The following is a 17,279-nucleotide window of genomic DNA, read 5'->3' on the forward strand; positions in this document are numbered from 1 at the left end:
CTGAGGAAGGGTCACCGGACCCGAAACGTTAACTCTGTTTTCTCCTCACAGATGCTGCCAGACCTGCTGAGCTTTTCCAGCAACTTTGTTTTTGTTCCACCTTTTTCATGTGTCTGTTTCCCTTCTCACTGCCCCTCCCGCGCCTCCTCTCAACATAGTATTGTAGCTAAAACTTGCAAAATTATTCCTATAACATTGATTATAAATATCAGTTAAGCCTCAGATTTCTCATAAAGAAATTCTAACAGTGTTAGACTTTCATTTAGGTCATCATGGTTTTCCTCAATGTTTCTATTTTTGTTTTATTTGATAAAACATAGGCCTTGTCTAAAGATGATAAATGTATCCAGACTTCACCTGAAGTTAAAGCAGCATCGGAGACTGAACCAGTGCAGCAATGTGCTACCCATGTCCTAAGAACAGCTACTGAGACAAATCAGGAACTGGATGCTTTAGAAATGCCTTATGACACTGCTGCTGATGATGATCATTCTTTAGAGTCTGGAAAGTTAATGAAGGAGCTGAATAAGGTTTATTGCGAATTGGAAGATAAATGTAAGCAGTTGGAAGAAATGGAGAAGCAGCTGGAGATAACGGAATGTCATTTGCATGAAGTGGAAGCAAAGCAGCTCCAAATGGAAGAGGAAGTTAGTGCAATGAGGTTATTAATGGAGGATAATGGTGTATCATCAGTATCTGATTTCAGGTAGGTGCTGTGCATTTCTGCAGTTATGCCCATTTATCCATATTAGTGAAGTGGTGATGCTCTGAAGACTAGTTATCATGTCATTTACTTGATTCCAAAGCTGATAATTCTGTGGAGGCTGATTGTCTGTCTGTTTTCCTCTGTATCTCCCCTTGTTCCCTCTATTTCTTGGCTGAACCTTTTAATAAATTTTGATTTATCTGGTTGCATTTGATATCTTATTTCCTCCACCGCTGCAAATTAAACTTGAAAGCTTCACTAGCACACAAAAAAACTTATTGCGGTATTAAAAAGGACAAAGAAATGTGTTATATTTGTGAATGAAAACATGGAGAGTGAAAGAAAGTGTTAAAGATTTGATTTCAAATGTTATTGACATTTTTTCAAAGCATCGCACACTTGGAATAATTGGTGTCTGTTAATCCTATATTGTAAATGAAGTATCTGAAATAATTTAAAACAGCTTATTCAGAGATCTTTTCTAAACAAAGCCTGCATCAAGTGCTTTAATACAGTAAGCATAATTTAATCATAAATGTATCTGATGGACATTACTCATGACATTTTTATTTTATATATGAACGGATCATCTGTATATGGCACAGCCCATCCTTAAACTGATTAATTTGATAAACTTTCTATTTTCTAGGAATGAAATTGTGAAATTGAGAACAGAGATAACTGAATTACGAGATCAACATAGAGAAGATCCAGTAATAAGTGAGAATGAAGACACAGAGGAACGACTCAATAATGAGAGTGAAGGTGACCTAAGAAAGATAGTATTGAGGTTAAAAATTAAACTGAAGAAAAACAAAAAGATAAACGACCTTCTTAAGCAGCAAATAGAACTTAACTGCTCTGGAGACAATGAAAATAGTTTTAACCCTGACTTGATTGTAAACATGGCAAAAGAAATCGAACACCTGAAAGCTGAACTGGAAATTGCAAATCAAAAGATAGCAAGCACGGATAGAAGACTGAAAGAAACAAAAACTAAAGAGCGGAAAGGTCTCCAAGGATCAAAGCTGCCGCGGTCAAAATCTTTGGAGTTAAGGAACAACAAGGCCAAGAACAAAGAGCAGATGTCCGATCAATCTGGTTTATCTGCAGCAGTAAGTTCTCCAGTCTTTCTGTTAATTTTATGTTTTAGAGTTACTTTGTTGAAAAAGTTCCAATTTCCAGGCTTACCTTTTGAGGACAGTACCATGTGCAAGCAACTGTAGACTTCAATATGAAAGTATGTTTACAGTCAATTTTCTACTATCACTGGTATTTATTGATTCAATTGTCAAACATTCTCCAAAAAAAGACGATTTTTTTCTTGTCAGGTTTTTTTTTCAAATATTAAAGTGTCCTTGATGCAATTTGTTCCATTTTGTCAACTGTCAAAATTGAATGAATGGTTTAATTTGGATTTTTACCTTGACTAGTTATATTCACCCAAAAATCTGTGGCACAGTTCATTTGAGTCAAGTTACCTGATGATACTTAGACATTTTTACTGGCTACAATCTATAATTCTGGTCTGCATTTGATGCCCTTTTAATGTGATGTCTGAGTTTAAAACTTATGTGAAATGCAGCTAAGAGACAGTCAGTAGGTTTTACAGTTATGATCATGCGGCAAACATCAGTGAGTGATTGGTCACACCAAGCTCTGCAGTTTCTCATTTACGTATTTTGCCTCCAAAATGTGTGTCTGAATTGTAACTTTGGAGGTAGGTAAAAGGAATCGTGTCTATCTGGGTTCTGGAGCTGCCCATGGGGGTAGCAGTTACTTAAAGTTATAGTTGTTTATGGCACGAAGAAAGGCCATTCAGGCCATCCAGTCATTGCAATCTTTCTGTGGAGCAATTCAGTCAGTCCTACTTTCCCATTTGATCCCTGTTTTATGCAAGTTTTAGTTCAAGTCCCAACCCAATTTCCTTTTCAAATCGTTGGCCATCTTGGCTTCCCCCACCCTTGTAGGGAATGAGTTCAAGGTCATTAACAGTAAAATAAAACATATTTCCTCACACTTTACCTGCACCTCTTGTCCTCAACCTTATATCTGTGTCCCTAGACCTTTTACTGTCAGTCAATAACAACAACTTTCCCTTGTCCACCTTATGCAAACTTCTACGCTTCTGTCAAATTTCCCCTCAATATCCTTTGTTCCAAGCAGAACAACCACAGCTTCTTCGACTTAACCATACAGCCAAAATTCTCTATCTCTGCACCCTTTCTGGTAAATGTCTGTGCCCTCTCAAGGACTCTTAGGTCATTCCTAAAGTGCAGTGACCAGAACTAGAACTAGTACTAATCTCAGTTTAGTTCGCTTGGCCATTTATCCAGAATAGAGCCAAAGCAAAATTTGACTTTTGGTCTGTGACCAAAAGAGAAAGAAAGGAACCTTATTCCTGGCCTTTGCCAAACTTGATGCAGAAATATTTTGAAGTAGATAATTTTTACTTCTTGGAATTTGGACTAGGACATGGGACACGTTCCAATTAACGGCACATGCTCTCTCTAAGCTAAAAGGCAACTTAGAAGTATGCTTTCTGTATATATTTTTATGTGGCAGAAGGCAGCCTCTGTTGGGAAGGAGGAGATCGTTCCACAGTGTGATCTTGGCTGCATTACCATCCAGGGAAGGAGTAACTTCAGGCCTGCCTGGAGAACTGATAGCTCTGTTTGGATTCAGCTATCCACCCCATCCCCCCAAACTCGCTTTGCTTTAGGAAATTGGAATCATAAATTCCCAGTAAGTCCTTAACTGCTCTTTAACAAGTCTTTTTTTAATTGGCCTAAATGACTGCCCGCATCAGTATTTCAGGGATCCATCTGCATCTGTTCCTAACCTCAGTGGGGGCCAAAAGCCACAGACTCTACTGCTTGCTGCATAAAACATTAAACTTGATCATTATGTATGGCTGTCTTTTTTTAATGTATCTGAAATAAATTAGACGAGGTGAAGAAATATTGAAGAGTATTTTTTTACTCCACCCACATGTAACCAAATACAAAATATACAATCAATTCTGAAATACTTTTGAAGGCTTCACTATTAATAAAAGCCCTAATACCTTTGTTCTATTCAGGCAAATAATAGGTCTCATCTTCCTGTCCCACTGAAACGACCGAGGTCAGTCAGCAACATGAGCACTGCATCCTCCAGCCAAGATATTCCTTCTGATGATCAAGACAATGATCGGTTGAGGGCAGTATTGAAAGATAATGAACAGTCACAGAGTAAGTTGTATGCAGCTGAGGCAACACTTGGCAGCCAGGAAGAGAACTCAAAGCTTCATTGTATTCCTTCGCATGGTAAGTAGCTCAGCATTACTTGTAAAGAACAGTTGATCAAAACCATTATTCAGCATTTCTAAATGACGTAAATTTTGCAGGACGAACCTCTCCCACTCTTGGTTGTACAATAGTTCTGCTCATTGAATCAGAAAATTGTTCAAAAAATGCATCAAAGTGCAATATTTTCATCATGGTTACTGTTCTAGTTATTGTTAAACTGGATTTTGACCTCCCTTGATTTACGTGGTGAGCCTTCTGGATATTAAACAGACTGATTCCCACAAAGTAGCCTTGAACGGCACTGTGTCAAGGTTATTAAATAGAGAAACAAGTGTGAAATAATGGCTTCTAGGAGGCCTACACAATTCTCCAGCTCTGACGCTTGAACCTCCGTGCCACAAACAACAGCTGAGTACAGATACATCCAGGTAACAATATCATTGCTGAAAGCTCTGTAGATAACTTGATTTATAAGGTCAGCCCTTTTTTGTTTTAAGTGTGAGATTTGTTTAAAACACGAGATAAAGTTTTGTCAATTTCTTGTACTTCCTAAATTTAATACAAGAAATTTTCTGGTCAACATTGCTGATTATATGAGTGAAGTAAGAGTGGGGATTTGGAAAATCAGCTGTAAATCTGTTTCATTGGATGCTCAAAAAGTTTTGAGGATCTCTTGTAAGAATAAAACATACAATTCTCTAATTCCCACTATATTCCTTTCTTGACAAAATTGACATGATGCATGAATAACTTTATCTTTTGCCATTTCCAACGCCGTTCGTTTCTTTAAAATCGCAATTGGGACCTGAATTTCCAACCGTGGAATCCCCAAACCCCCATCTCTGTTGCGGGCATATAATACCCCATTCGATATATATGGGGGAAGGTGTAAAATTTCTTTAATAAAACCACGAATAAAAGAATCTAGCTTGCAAAGGACATTTTGCGATGCCTCTGCCAGGATCAGATGATAGTACATCCGAGGTATAAAGGCCATCAGCCCGTTGAGTATGCACTGATTAAATAAAACTGCTCTAAGTCTACGTTAGACCCACTTTGCAGCACTTGGCCCATTAGCCTTGAATGTTCTAACATTTCAAGTGCTCATCCAAGTATTTTTTAAAGATTGTGAGGTTTCCCACCTCGATTGATAGGCAGTGCATTCCGGATTTCCACTACCCTCTGCATGAAAAAAGCTTTTCTCAAATTCCCTTTAAACCTCCTGCCTTTCACCATTTAAAATTAGGCTCCCTTGTTACTGACACTGCGACAAAGAAGTTCAGCTGGTTTCTATCCACCCTATGCCCCTCATAATCATACACCCAGTCAGGTCCCCTCTCACTCATCTCTACTCTTAAAGGAAACAACCTCAGCTTATCCAGCCTCTCTTCAAATCTAAACTGCTCCATCCGAGGCAACAGTCCAGGTGAATTTCTTCTGCATCCTCTCCAGTGCAATCACATCCTTCTTATAGTGTGATGTTCAGAACTCCAGCTGTGACCTAACCAAAGTCCTGTACAGGACTGATAAAAGCAAATGCTTCATGTGCCTTCTTAACTACCCCATTAGCCTGTCCTGCCAAGCGCCCCAAGATCCTTCTGTTTTTCTGAACTTCCTAGTGTCCTGCCATTCATTGAGTACTTCCTTGTCTTGTTACTACTTTCAGAGCGCATCGCCTCACACTTACCAAGGTTCACTTCCACCTGCCGCTAATCTGCCCTTCTGACCGATCCATCTATCTCCTCGACGTAACCTAAGGCTTTCTTCCTCACTGTCAACCATGCAATCAGTCTTTGTTATCTCTAGTTTAATTATCATCACCCCCTACATTTTCTTCTTTGTTGTATAAGGAACCCAGCATTGATCCCTGTAAAACACCGTTGACACCAGTCTCCATTCACACAAATCACCTTCTATCACCATCTTCTGTCTCCTACCACTAAGCCAGTTTTGGATCCAACTTGTCAATTTACCCTGAATCTCATGAGATTTTTACCTCCCTTATCATTCCCACTTGTGAGACTTTGTCAAAGGCTTTTCTGAAATCCATATAAACTACTCTAACTGCATCACCCTTGTCTGCACACCTGGTCACCTTCTCAAAGTATTTTGATCAGATTTGTTAGGCTTGACCTCTTTCTGAAAAAGCCAACTATCCGTGATCAAACCTTACCTCTCCAAGTGGATACTAATTCTCTCCTTCAGAATTTTCTCCAATAATTGCCCTGCCACTGATTTTGATTTTCACTGGTCTGTAATTCCATGGTTTATCTCTCCCATCCTTCTTGAAAAGTGGAACCATATTACCTGTTCTTCAGTCCTCTGGCACCTCCCCTGTATAATTAAAGAGGAATTAAAAAAGTGGGTCAGAACCCACATAATTTCCTCCCTCGTCTCCTACAGCATCCTGGGATACAACTCATCTGGACCTGAAGATTTGTCCACTTTTAAGCCTGCCAAAACCTCCAGTATCTCCTCACTCCCGATGTCAAACTGCTGACAAACCTCTCAGTCCCTCTTCCTTAATTCTGTACCTTTGTCTTCATTTTGGAGAAGGAAGATGATGTGAAGTAGTCGTACTTGCCTTACACCCTACCAATGTCCTCCAGCTCAACGCATAGATTGCCTCCTTGGTCCCTAATGGGCCAACTGTTCCTTTGGTTATTCTCTTCTCCGTGATATACGATATCTTGAGATTTTCCCTAAACTTAGCCACCAGTTTTTATTCGTGCCCCTTTTTTGCTTTCCTAATTGCTTTCTTAAGCTCCCTCCTGTCCTTTCTATACTCCCCTAGGGCCTCTATTGATTTGCTGCCTTTGTGCCTGTTAAAAGCCTCTTTTTTCCTTCTTATCCAGTCCTGAATATTCCAAGACATCCAGAGTTCCCTGGACTTGTTGCTCCTATATTTCACTCTAAAGAGAACATTTTGGGCTTGATTTCTTGCCAGTTCCATTTTGAACACCCTACTGTTCTGCTGTAGATTTACCCAGAAGTAAGTGTTCCCAGCTTCCTAAAATCTGCCCTCCCACAATCCAAAACCCCTTTTTTATTTTGCAAACTATCTTTTTCCTTTTCCGTAATGAACTTAAAATCTACGGTGTTGTGTTCGCTATCATTAGAATGCTGTCTCACTGCCGCTTTGAACACCTGTCCAGCTTTGTTCCTCAGAATTGGTCCAACAAGGGACAGTGCAGTGCTGGACCCTTCAATATGTTAATTCATAAAAGCTCTCCTAAATAAATTTCAAGAAATCTGCCCCTTCTGAACACTTTTACACTATGACTATCCCAATTGATGTTGGTGAAGTTAAAATCCCCCAATATAATTCCCTATTATTGTCGTCTTCACCTAAGTGAATTGTCTGTGTATCTGCTTTTCTATTGCTCATTGTTTGTTTGGGGATCTATAATACACATCCAGTAGTGTGTCTGCCTTCTTTTTATTCTTAAGCTATACCCACAGCATTCTAGCCAAAAAAGTAGGCAATTGATTCTCATTTAAGGATCTCATCCTGCTGCTGTACTTAACCAACAATGGGTGCGGCAGTCACCACACAGGAAGTCCAACAAGCTAACTATAGGGTGGCTTCTGGGATCCTTTGTTCAAAGTGCTTAAACAAGTGACTTGGTTCCTGGAAGGAGCATTACCCATACCCTTGCCATCACTCAATTGAGGCCTGGGTCCCTCTGCAATCTTTTATTGCTTTCCTTGGCTTTAACTGTTGCTGCCAATCCTTGCAAAGGCCATCCTCTGCATCTAACTAGCTGGCAGTTCTTGGGCATGGCATTTTTTGCTATTGAGGTTCCTTGCTTCAAGGGAAGGCCCATTGCTGGCCAGTTAGTGCTGGAGAGTCGCATTGCCAATGGAGGCAGTGTGGGCTTCTTGCCAACTCTCCAATTTGTTGTCAAGACCTCTGTCACCTGCAATAAATACAATTCAAACTTTCATGATTCTCAGCAGAGGTATGAAAAAAATTCTCAAGCTCTTGACTGACAAAGGTAGTTTGAATTTAAATGGGACCTGCTGTTAAGAATATCTGAAGGATTATCATTAAATTTGTGCTTTTTGTTATTTGTTACATATTTTGGCTGCTAGTTGCTGGGTGTATAATTTTGGAAATGCGATTTCTACTATACTTACAGTAGTCTCTAAGATGAAAAGGGAATTTAGGGCAGGTCGGATTGCATTGTATTGGACTGCTTTTACTTCCCCTTTCCACAAAGCACTATCACAGACAAAGATATCAACCTTAGAATAAAATAAATCCCTCTTATTTCCTCAAGACACACTGAGCAGTGAAAACACTTGGGTGGTGGGACTTGAAATGTGTTAGCATGAAAGATTAGTGTATGTATATTTGTTGCTTCAAGTTTTCTTTTTTGTTTTTAAGGCTTGCTTCTGGAATTTTGAGCTTGCAATTGATTCTCGCAGTTTTGCTTCAGCCTTCTGTGTTACAAACTTCGCTCTTGTCCTTATTTTTTCTGTAGTTGAATCATCTTTGAAACAAGATGATAAAGAGGTCCAAGTGGATGTTCAGGACCTTGGTTATGAAACCTGTGGAAAAAGTGAAAATGATGCGGACAGGGATGAGAGCAGTAGCCCAGGTAGATGGCATGAGCATAGAAATCCTAACTAATGCTCAGGAAGCATGAGGGAAAGGACTACCTTTTATTTTCTGTAGAACACAGCATTAACTTTATTTTCTCATTTCATGCTAAAATGTGCTTATTGATTATTTTCAGCTCAGTAGTTTAAGTCCCAAATTTGAGAAATAATGGCACGCAACTGACTACGTGCCATCCAAGTAGCTGAGCTAGGTTATTAATGCTTGAACTGACTCAGTGCAACTTTTGGGTGAACTAAAGCAATATATTTTCAGCCACACCTTAGATGCATTATCATGCAACAAATGCTCTGATCTGAAAGTAATAAATTGGCACAGCAACCTTCTGTCTTAAATTTCTGCATGTTTATTCTGTTGCCCTTCAACAGTGCTTTTTGTTGTCTTATCTTCCTTTATTTCAAATTATTGGGATTAATGATGGCTTTTTGCATGGAGAAGAGATGGATATCACTTCTCTTAATTCATATCATTCAAGATCCACAAATAAGACTAAACAGCTGGAATTAATAATAGTTGTACTTTTAATATTTGTATTTTAATCCCACAGACACAATCAGTCATTTACCAAGCCATCACTATGGTGACTCAACCGTTCCCTCCCTACTTAAATTAAATCGTCGTTTCTTTTCCATGGAAAATCTTGACACAAATTCATCAACTTCGTACCCAAGTTCACCAAGTTTAATTTCACCCAAAATTAGCTTGAAGAACCTTGATGTGTTTGATGACTATGGACAGACAGATGATGTGAATGAACTCAAACTTCAAATTGGTGAGCTAAAGGAACAAATTGAGAAGTATCAGAAAGTCATTCGTCATTTGCAGACTTTTATGCGCAAAAATTCCCTATCCAGTGATCAACTGACTGTCTCTGACCATAGCCACCAAGCTACGACGCGAGGTTCATATGAAGGACACTCTTTGGATTCTATTCAAAAAGATGATGATCGTAACCATTGTCAAAGAAGACATTCTGTACAGTCCTCAGACCTATCTGTTCAAACCACCCAGAAGATTTCAAATTGTCCATCAAGATCACCAAGTATGGATTTTGGAAGCCAGAGTGACAGAGGTGACTGGTTGGTATCAAACTATTGCCAGGATGGACAGCAGGTGCAAAAGTTAAAGGAACAAATGGAACAACTGGAAGATCAGTTGCAGAAAGAGAAGTCGAAGAATGAGGAGCTTCAGGATCAGCTGCATCATCTTCAAACTAAGTTGACAGCACCTTCACCATCTCAAAAGTAAATCGTTTTAATACATTGCAAACAGTATTAGTTCCATATGGATTTAGATTTTATAGTATGAAATTTCAGAACATGTAGCAGTAAATTTAATTTCTCTATGGCAGGTTGTTAATGAATTCGTTAAGTGTGCTAATTTCTGACAGGCAGTAGAATCAAATGACCATGAAAGCTGTCAGATTGTTTTATACACTGCCATCCTTCCCTGCTCTGTTCTTGTATATGACTGCATTCCCACAATCCATGGTTGATTCTTAATACCCTCTGAAATAACCTAGCAATCACTTAGTTATAGAACTAATCTATTTTGAAAGAAGCATGATGTTTCTTTTCTAAGTAGCAAGGGATAAGAAATAAATGGGATCTTGCCAGTGTTGCCCAGTTCCAAAAACAAATATAAATTGCATGCTCATATATCTTGTTAATGTTGGTAAAATATATTTACTTGGAAATGTTGGCAAGAAGATTTGAATTCGTCTGTGTCTTTTTATGTTTGACAATTTAAAACTTTTTTTCCTAGTGCAGACAAATACAGTAAATCAAAAAAAACTAAATAAAACCATTTAATGAACTATACATCTTATCTATTTCTCAACAATGTGTGCAAAGTTAGAAGAACATTGAGCAATTAACATGGGATTAAAATGTTGAGGTTGGTTGGCTCGCCAACCTGGTTTCTTGTTTTGCAGACGTTTCGTTACCCTGCTGGGTAACATCATCAGTGCAGCCTCCGATGAAGCGTCGGTGTGTTTTCCCGCCTGGTTTTTAAACTCTGGAGTCCGTTGAGCTGGATTGCCTCACTTCCGGTTTTCCTTCATAGTGGAGTGTATATTGGGTCGAGTTCAATGTGTTTATTAATAGCATGCTTCGTGGAGTACCAGGCTTCTAGGAATTCTCGTGCCTGTCTCTGCCTAGCTTGTCCCAGGATTTTGGTGTTATCCCAGTCGAATTGGTGGTTCTCCTTGTCCATGTGGATTGAGACGAGTGAGTATTGGTCGTGTCTTTTTGTAGCTAGTTGGTGTTCATGTACCCTTGTTGTTAGTTTCCTTCCTGTTTGTCCAATGTAGTGTTTCTCAGTCACTGCAGGGGATCTTGTAGATGACGTTGGTCCTGTCCATGGCGGGGAGTGGGTCTTTAGTTCCGGTGAGTAGTTGTTATAGGGTAGACGTGGGCTTGTGTGCCACCCTGATGCCCAGCTGTCATAGGAGTCTTGTGGTGAGCTCTGATGTGTTCCTGATGTAGGGTTGTGTGATGAGTGTGTCGGGGTGTGTAGTATCTTCCTGATGTTGTTCGTGTAGGCATCTTCTGACCCAGTTTTTTGGATATCCATTATCCTTGAAAACCTGGAAGAGGTATTCTTCTTCCTCTTGGCGTAGTTCCGTGTTGCTGCAGTGCGTTGTTGCCCGTTTGAATAGTGTTCGCACACTGCTTCGTTTGTGTGTGCTGGGATGGTTGGAGTTCAGTACCTGGTCTGTGTGTGTGGCTTTTCTGTGTATTTTCGTTTGCAGTTCCCCATTTGTCTTGCACTCTACCATGACGTCCAGGACACGACCAATACTCCCTCATCTCAATCCACGTGAACAAGGAGAACCACCATTTCGACTGGGACAACACCAAAATCCTGGGACAAGCTAGGCAGAGACAGGCGCGAGAATTCCTAGAAGCCTGGTACTCCACGAAGCATGCTATTAATAAACACATTGAACTCGACCCCATATACACTCCACTATGAAGGAAAACCGGAAGTGAGGCAATCCAGCTCAACGGACTCCAGAGTTTAAAAACCAGGCGGGAAAACACACCGACGCTTCATCGGAGGCTGCACTGATGATGTTACGGGTAACGAAACATCTGCGAAACAAGAAACCAGCTCGGTGAGTCAACCAACCTCAACACCCACACCCGAGCTACAAATCTACTCCAAAACCTTAATGGGATTAAAATATAGGGCCTAGTATTTTCCAAGGTACAAATTTCAACCAGTGGGGTTAGAAATTATAGTCACGGAAACAGTGTGGTTTCCAGAATCTATTAACTTCAGGGCATCATGTTTTTTTTTTGCAGGTTTGCTGTCAGTCTGAATTTAATGAAGACTGAGGTCGTAAGTGAAAGTATCAGGGATAGGATGGGATGAGGTGTTCAGACCTATCATAGGGTTGGTGGGTTGCAGGGTTAGCTTGTTCAGCCTGGAGGAAACATTCCTGCTCCTCTTGGATTATAATCATTAATGTAAAATCCAGTTTCCTTAGCATTATATCCTTCTCGCCTCCTTTTCCCGGGTTTCCTAGAAATCTAGCCAATGCGAGTTTAAAATATAGAAATCCTTCTGAAACAATGACATGTGGCCTCTTTTTCTTCAAAAGTTTCAACAGCTCAACAATCTCATGACAGCACATTGGATATCTGTCTGACTTCCATTCAAGCCAGAAGCTTACTGTTTGAAGCAGGTTCTGGTTGGATTTGACAGTTCTAAGACATTTCCAACCAAGTCCACTTGTTATTGGGAATTAAAATTACACCCTTAGGCTTGACATTCAGAGTGACCTTTGAAATTAAAAGGATGAACAGACTTCATCTTCAAAACAGAACACTGTTTAGCATTGCAGCAGAAATAGAAACCCAAGACATTCAGTGGTCAGGCAGCATCCGTACATCATATATTCCAGTTGTCACATTTTGTTTCCAATCTCCAGCATTTTTGCGGTGTTTACATTTTGTTCAATGGAGATGCAGCTTAGCATGTTGCAGACAAGTCTCTAGTGAAGTCAATATCCTAACCTACCAGGAAATATTCTTTATGAGGACTGTTCATTTCTCAGAATTATACAATTTATGCGTGGTTAAATTAAGTTCTGTTAGAAATCAATGCTCCTAAACATGCAGTTAGAATCTAGAGAGCTAAATGAATCATTTTGTTCTATTTTATTTAGGTATGATTCACTGGTGCAGTCACAGGCAAGGGAACTCTCCCATCTTCGACAGCAAATTAAAGAAAGCTTTCATATTTGCACTTTGCACCACCAAACTGTTGTGGATCTTACCAAGGGCTTTGAGGAGCTGCTGCAAGCCAGTGATGTTGATTATTATGTTGGAGAAGCGTTTCGTGACCTGCTAAACCAGAGTTTACGTCTGGTGGAAACACTAGAGAACAAGTTTGATTGTGGTAGGTGAACAGGAAAAGTTGCTTGGTTTAAATTCCTAGTTTGAAAGGAACATTTATTTGACTGTATATTCATCTCCTTACATATTTAATATTTGAATATTGCACATGATTTTGTCCACCATCAGGGCTTCCTAATCTCTAACTTTATGTCATGCTTCCCTGGCAATAATTTCCATTCTGTTTTTTTTTGTTGCCTGTTATAATGTAGGTGCAGACCCTCACCACTAGATAACTATGTGAACTATGACAATGGGAAGAATTTGATAACACCTCCCAGTTGGTCTTCACCTGCTCACGCCAATGTGCTAATGAGTTGCATAACCAGGAAATTTGGAGGGTTTTACACCCAAGTTGTGGGAGTCAGGGGGGTCAATGGATCAAATTTGGAAAGATGTGCTAAATTAAAGTGTAGAACCAAGGCAAAAGGAAACAGTATTAGTATGGAAAATAGTAAATAGATCCTGACAGGAGGGATAGAGAGTAAACCAACAGATAAGGCTAGAGGTCACAAAAATACTAAAAGAATAAAACTTAAGGCTCTATATGCAGCTTCTTAAACACAACAGATGAACTGAAGGCTCAAATAAAAATTTAAGAATTATGATCTGATAGCTGTCATAGTGACATGGCTGCTATACCACACCTGGTATTGTACAATGCAGTAACACTATTTAATGACCTGTTTTTGAAGGTGCCCTAGATAGCAGAAATCCTAATATGAATGTATTTTACATACAGTTTGAGGCAAAGAAAAATGTGTCCAGAACCAGTATGTAAAACTTTAAGGGTAATTCTAATGGTATGAAAGCAGGGTGAGCTGCACTGAACTGACAAATAAGTGATACTTCTATCGAGGTACAGTTATGTGGATATTTCAGAATACATTGGTTAGATACAATTCAGGGAGAAAGAAAAATTCCCAAAGAGGATCCACCATTTATGGAAATTGGTATCAAAGTTAAAGAAAAACCTTATCATTATACAAAGATGGATGGGTGGCAATCAGAAGATTGGACCGAATATGAAACAGCTAGTTCATGACTCATAAAAGGTTAGTATGCTGATGTAGCAAGTAATGTGCAAAGGTAAAAGAATGCGCTAATCTATTATGAGGGGATTTGAAAACAAAAATATTGAAGCTATGCTTCAGTTGTATAGGACATTGGTGAGACCACATCTGGAATACTGTGTACAATATTTGTTTTCTTATTTAAGGAAGGATGTAGTTGAGTTCAGAGCAGTTTACTAATGGTTTACAAGATAATATTTAGAGTGTGGGTTGTTGTCTAATGAGGAATGGTTAGTTGGGCTAGGTTCGTATCCACTGGAGTTTTAAAGAGTAAGAGGAACTTGATTGAAACATACACAGTACTTGGTGGGTCTTGATGGGGTGAATGTGGAAAGGATGTTTTCGCTTGTGAGAGAATGAAAAACTGTGGGTCTTTTTTTTTATAACAAAGGGGTCAGTTTATAGTATAGGGCCTGAAGTTTCAATTCAAAATTGTGCTTTTGGGTAACTGATGTAAAAAAAAAGTGGTAGAAATTTTGAATCCAATCCGATATGAGTTTCCATAATAATTTTCACTAATTTTGAGGATATCAAGCTAGAAGCTGACACTGCCCACAAATTGGGTCAAACCTCTAGATGAAATTTAATCTCCATTCAGTGTTTCACTGAATATGATACTTGATTGTAGTCCTTACAGGAGGCTAAAAATGTAGGCTGGATGCTTGAGACACAAGAACATTATTTTGAAAGATTTTAAGAAAAATTGCCTTTAAAACTTAAGAGCTGATCACTCCACTTCAGTCTAACTCAAAAATAATTTTTGTACATTTTTAAATTATTGTCAGCACTTTGACTCCGGGTATAGTGATTAATAATCCTCATATTTGGCAATAAACACATTTTCAGCTGTATTAATCAAACCTTTACAACTTTTTCTCTTTATTACATCAAGGAGTAAATGTTAGGGCTGTTTAATTACATTTTTAAAAATGCTGGCAAATTTGCCTGGCTTATAGAAGTTTTTGTGTAGAACTTAAAAGGGTTTGGTTGGACAGTGCTTGCGATATGAGTACAGTCTGAGCTAGAATTGCCACCTGTAGCAATTTGCCTGCAGAACTTGACAAATGTTTTCAATTGTTAAATGAATTAAGACCTTATAGTGAACTAGCTCATTAGCGACTTGCAAAGGTGTTAAGCTCCTAAGAGAATGAAATTAGATTCTGTTTGAACTGACGGTAGTACTTGAGGCTACTTCAAACTGAGCCAGAATGCATGTGGGAGAGGCTGCTAGAAATAGCCTGTATTGTTCCAAAAAATTTCAGAGAAACGTGCAGTGAGCTAGTCAATTTCTGAAGAATGAAGAAGTTGTGTGTATTGCAATGGGGAGTTTTCTTACAATAAATAGTACTTCCTTTGTTGTGAATCAAATAATGTAATAACTAAAGATTTCCTGATGCAAGAATTGTTAAAACCAGAACAAAAACATCTTCAACATAAGTCAAAAGTATTAAATCTATAAATTATTTTGAACCAGATATGCCTCACTAACGTTAATATAATGGACATTTCTTAAATGAGTTCTATTTGTTATTGAGAAGAACAGAGTTAACCTTTTAAGTCCTGTGACCCTTCGTCAAAACCTGCCAGATCTGCTGAGTTTCTGCAACATTTTCTGTTCTCATTTCCAATATCCAAGGTTCTTTGTTTTATCTTATTTGCTAATGGCTGCTATAAGAAATTTGTACTGGGCACAAAATTATTTTTAAATTTTAATATTTAACTTTGCACTGAAATAATCCATACTTCTTGGCCATTTGTCTATTGCAGGTGATATATCTTCTGTTGGTGGAGACCACGCACTCCTTGATTTCTCTCAAAGGTAATGGCAAAATGTAGATTCAGAGCTTTTGCAAGCCATGATTTATGTTCTTTGTTTCAATTTACCTGATCCCAATTTGACGTGTCATTATGCTATTAAATTGAGGTTAATCTAATTCACTAGTCCTTGTTTAAAAAAAATTTAGATGTACCGATCATTGTTCTGTTATTTATTTTGAGACTTTGAAGAAATAAATGTGACAAATCTTTCCAATAATCTGAAATTTCATATTAATTATATTTTTCATGGATGTAGGAATATGCCAGAGGTAGATTTAATGTAATAATACATGGCTATTGTTATTTGTTCATGGGATGTGGGTGTCACTGGCTAGGCCGCATGTGTTGCCCATCCTTAATATCTCTGGCATAGGCAATGGTGAGCTAAATTCTTGAATCCCTGCAGTCCATTTAATGGAGGGACACTGCAATGCTGTTAGGGAGGGAGTTTCAGGATTTTGACCCAGTGGCAGCAAAGGAATGGCATTATAGTTATAAAACACCAATGGTATGCTGCTTGAAGGGGACCCTGCAGCTGGTGGTGTTCCCTTGCATATGAAGCCCTTGTACTCCTCATTCATATATGTTGAGGGTTTGGAAGCTGTTGTTGGATGATCCTTAATGAGTTGCTGCAGTGCATCTTGCAGATGGCACACACTTCTGCCACTGTGCATTGGTGGTGAAAGTTGAATGGGGTGAGGTGCTAATCAGTCGGGTTGCTTTGTCTTGGTTGTTGTTGAGCTTCTTGACTTTTGTTGTAGCTGCACTTACCAGGCAAGTAGACCATATTCCATCTCACTGCTGACTTATGCCTTGTGGCATAAGATGGTGGAAGCATTGAGGAGACAGACAGAAGGTGAATTACCCACCTAAAAATTCCTAGCCTCTGATCTGTTTTTGTAGCCAGCACTTAACTGACTAGTTCAGTTCAGTTTCCGGTCAGTGATAACCTCACAGGATGTAGATAGTGGGGAATTCAGTGATGATGATGCCATTGGACATCAAGGGGCATTGGTTAGATTCTTTCTTGATGGAGATGTTCATTGTGTGGTATTCTGTGGCATGAATGTTACTTGCTTTTGCAATATTTCTGAAGTATTATGGTTTAGCACTTTATTTATTTTTTCTACGTAAGCAAATTCTACTTATAAAGGAGGATGCGGTGCCAAAACATTTCATTTTTGACATTAAGATGTTTTGTGAGCCATTTAGTGTTTTCAGTTTAAAAGTGAGCCTATTGTATTTACGCTGCTTTTCTGGGCAAATGGGGCCATACACTCGGTGCAAGCTGCCACCTCTGGCAAAACTACAAAACCACAGGGATAATCACACTTTTTGGATGCTGCAGAGTTATTTACACAAATT

At 39.0% G+C, this 17,279-nt stretch overlaps 1 protein-coding gene across 15 annotated transcripts in view; it reads left to right on the forward strand.

The window, feature by feature from the left end:
- The window catches only part of LOC109918587 (myomegalin-like), an 84,367-nt gene that overhangs the window by 28,230 nt on the left and 38,858 nt on the right, over positions 1-17,279 (forward strand). For 14 of the 15 annotated variants that reach the window (XM_048613600.1, XM_048613588.1, XM_048613590.1 and 11 more), the window contains 7 exons: positions 321-706; positions 1,356-1,821; positions 3,789-4,014; positions 8,484-8,600; positions 9,168-9,864; positions 12,795-13,027; positions 15,864-15,915. In XM_048613600.1, the coding sequence (XP_048469557.1) occupies positions 321-706; positions 1,356-1,821; positions 3,789-4,014; positions 8,484-8,600; positions 9,168-9,864; positions 12,795-13,027; positions 15,864-15,915 (2,177 nt within the window). The remainder of the gene's footprint in view (positions 1-320; positions 707-1,355; positions 1,822-3,788; positions 4,015-8,483; positions 8,601-9,167; positions 9,865-12,794; positions 13,028-15,863; positions 15,916-17,279) is intronic. The other variant, XM_048613594.1, reaches the window with a different exon arrangement.

Source organism: Rhincodon typus, chromosome 28 (genome assembly GCF_021869965.1).
Source record: "Rhincodon typus isolate 14 chromosome 28, sRhiTyp1.1, whole genome shotgun sequence".
NCBI lineage: Eukaryota > Metazoa > Chordata > Chondrichthyes > Orectolobiformes > Rhincodontidae > Rhincodon > Rhincodon typus.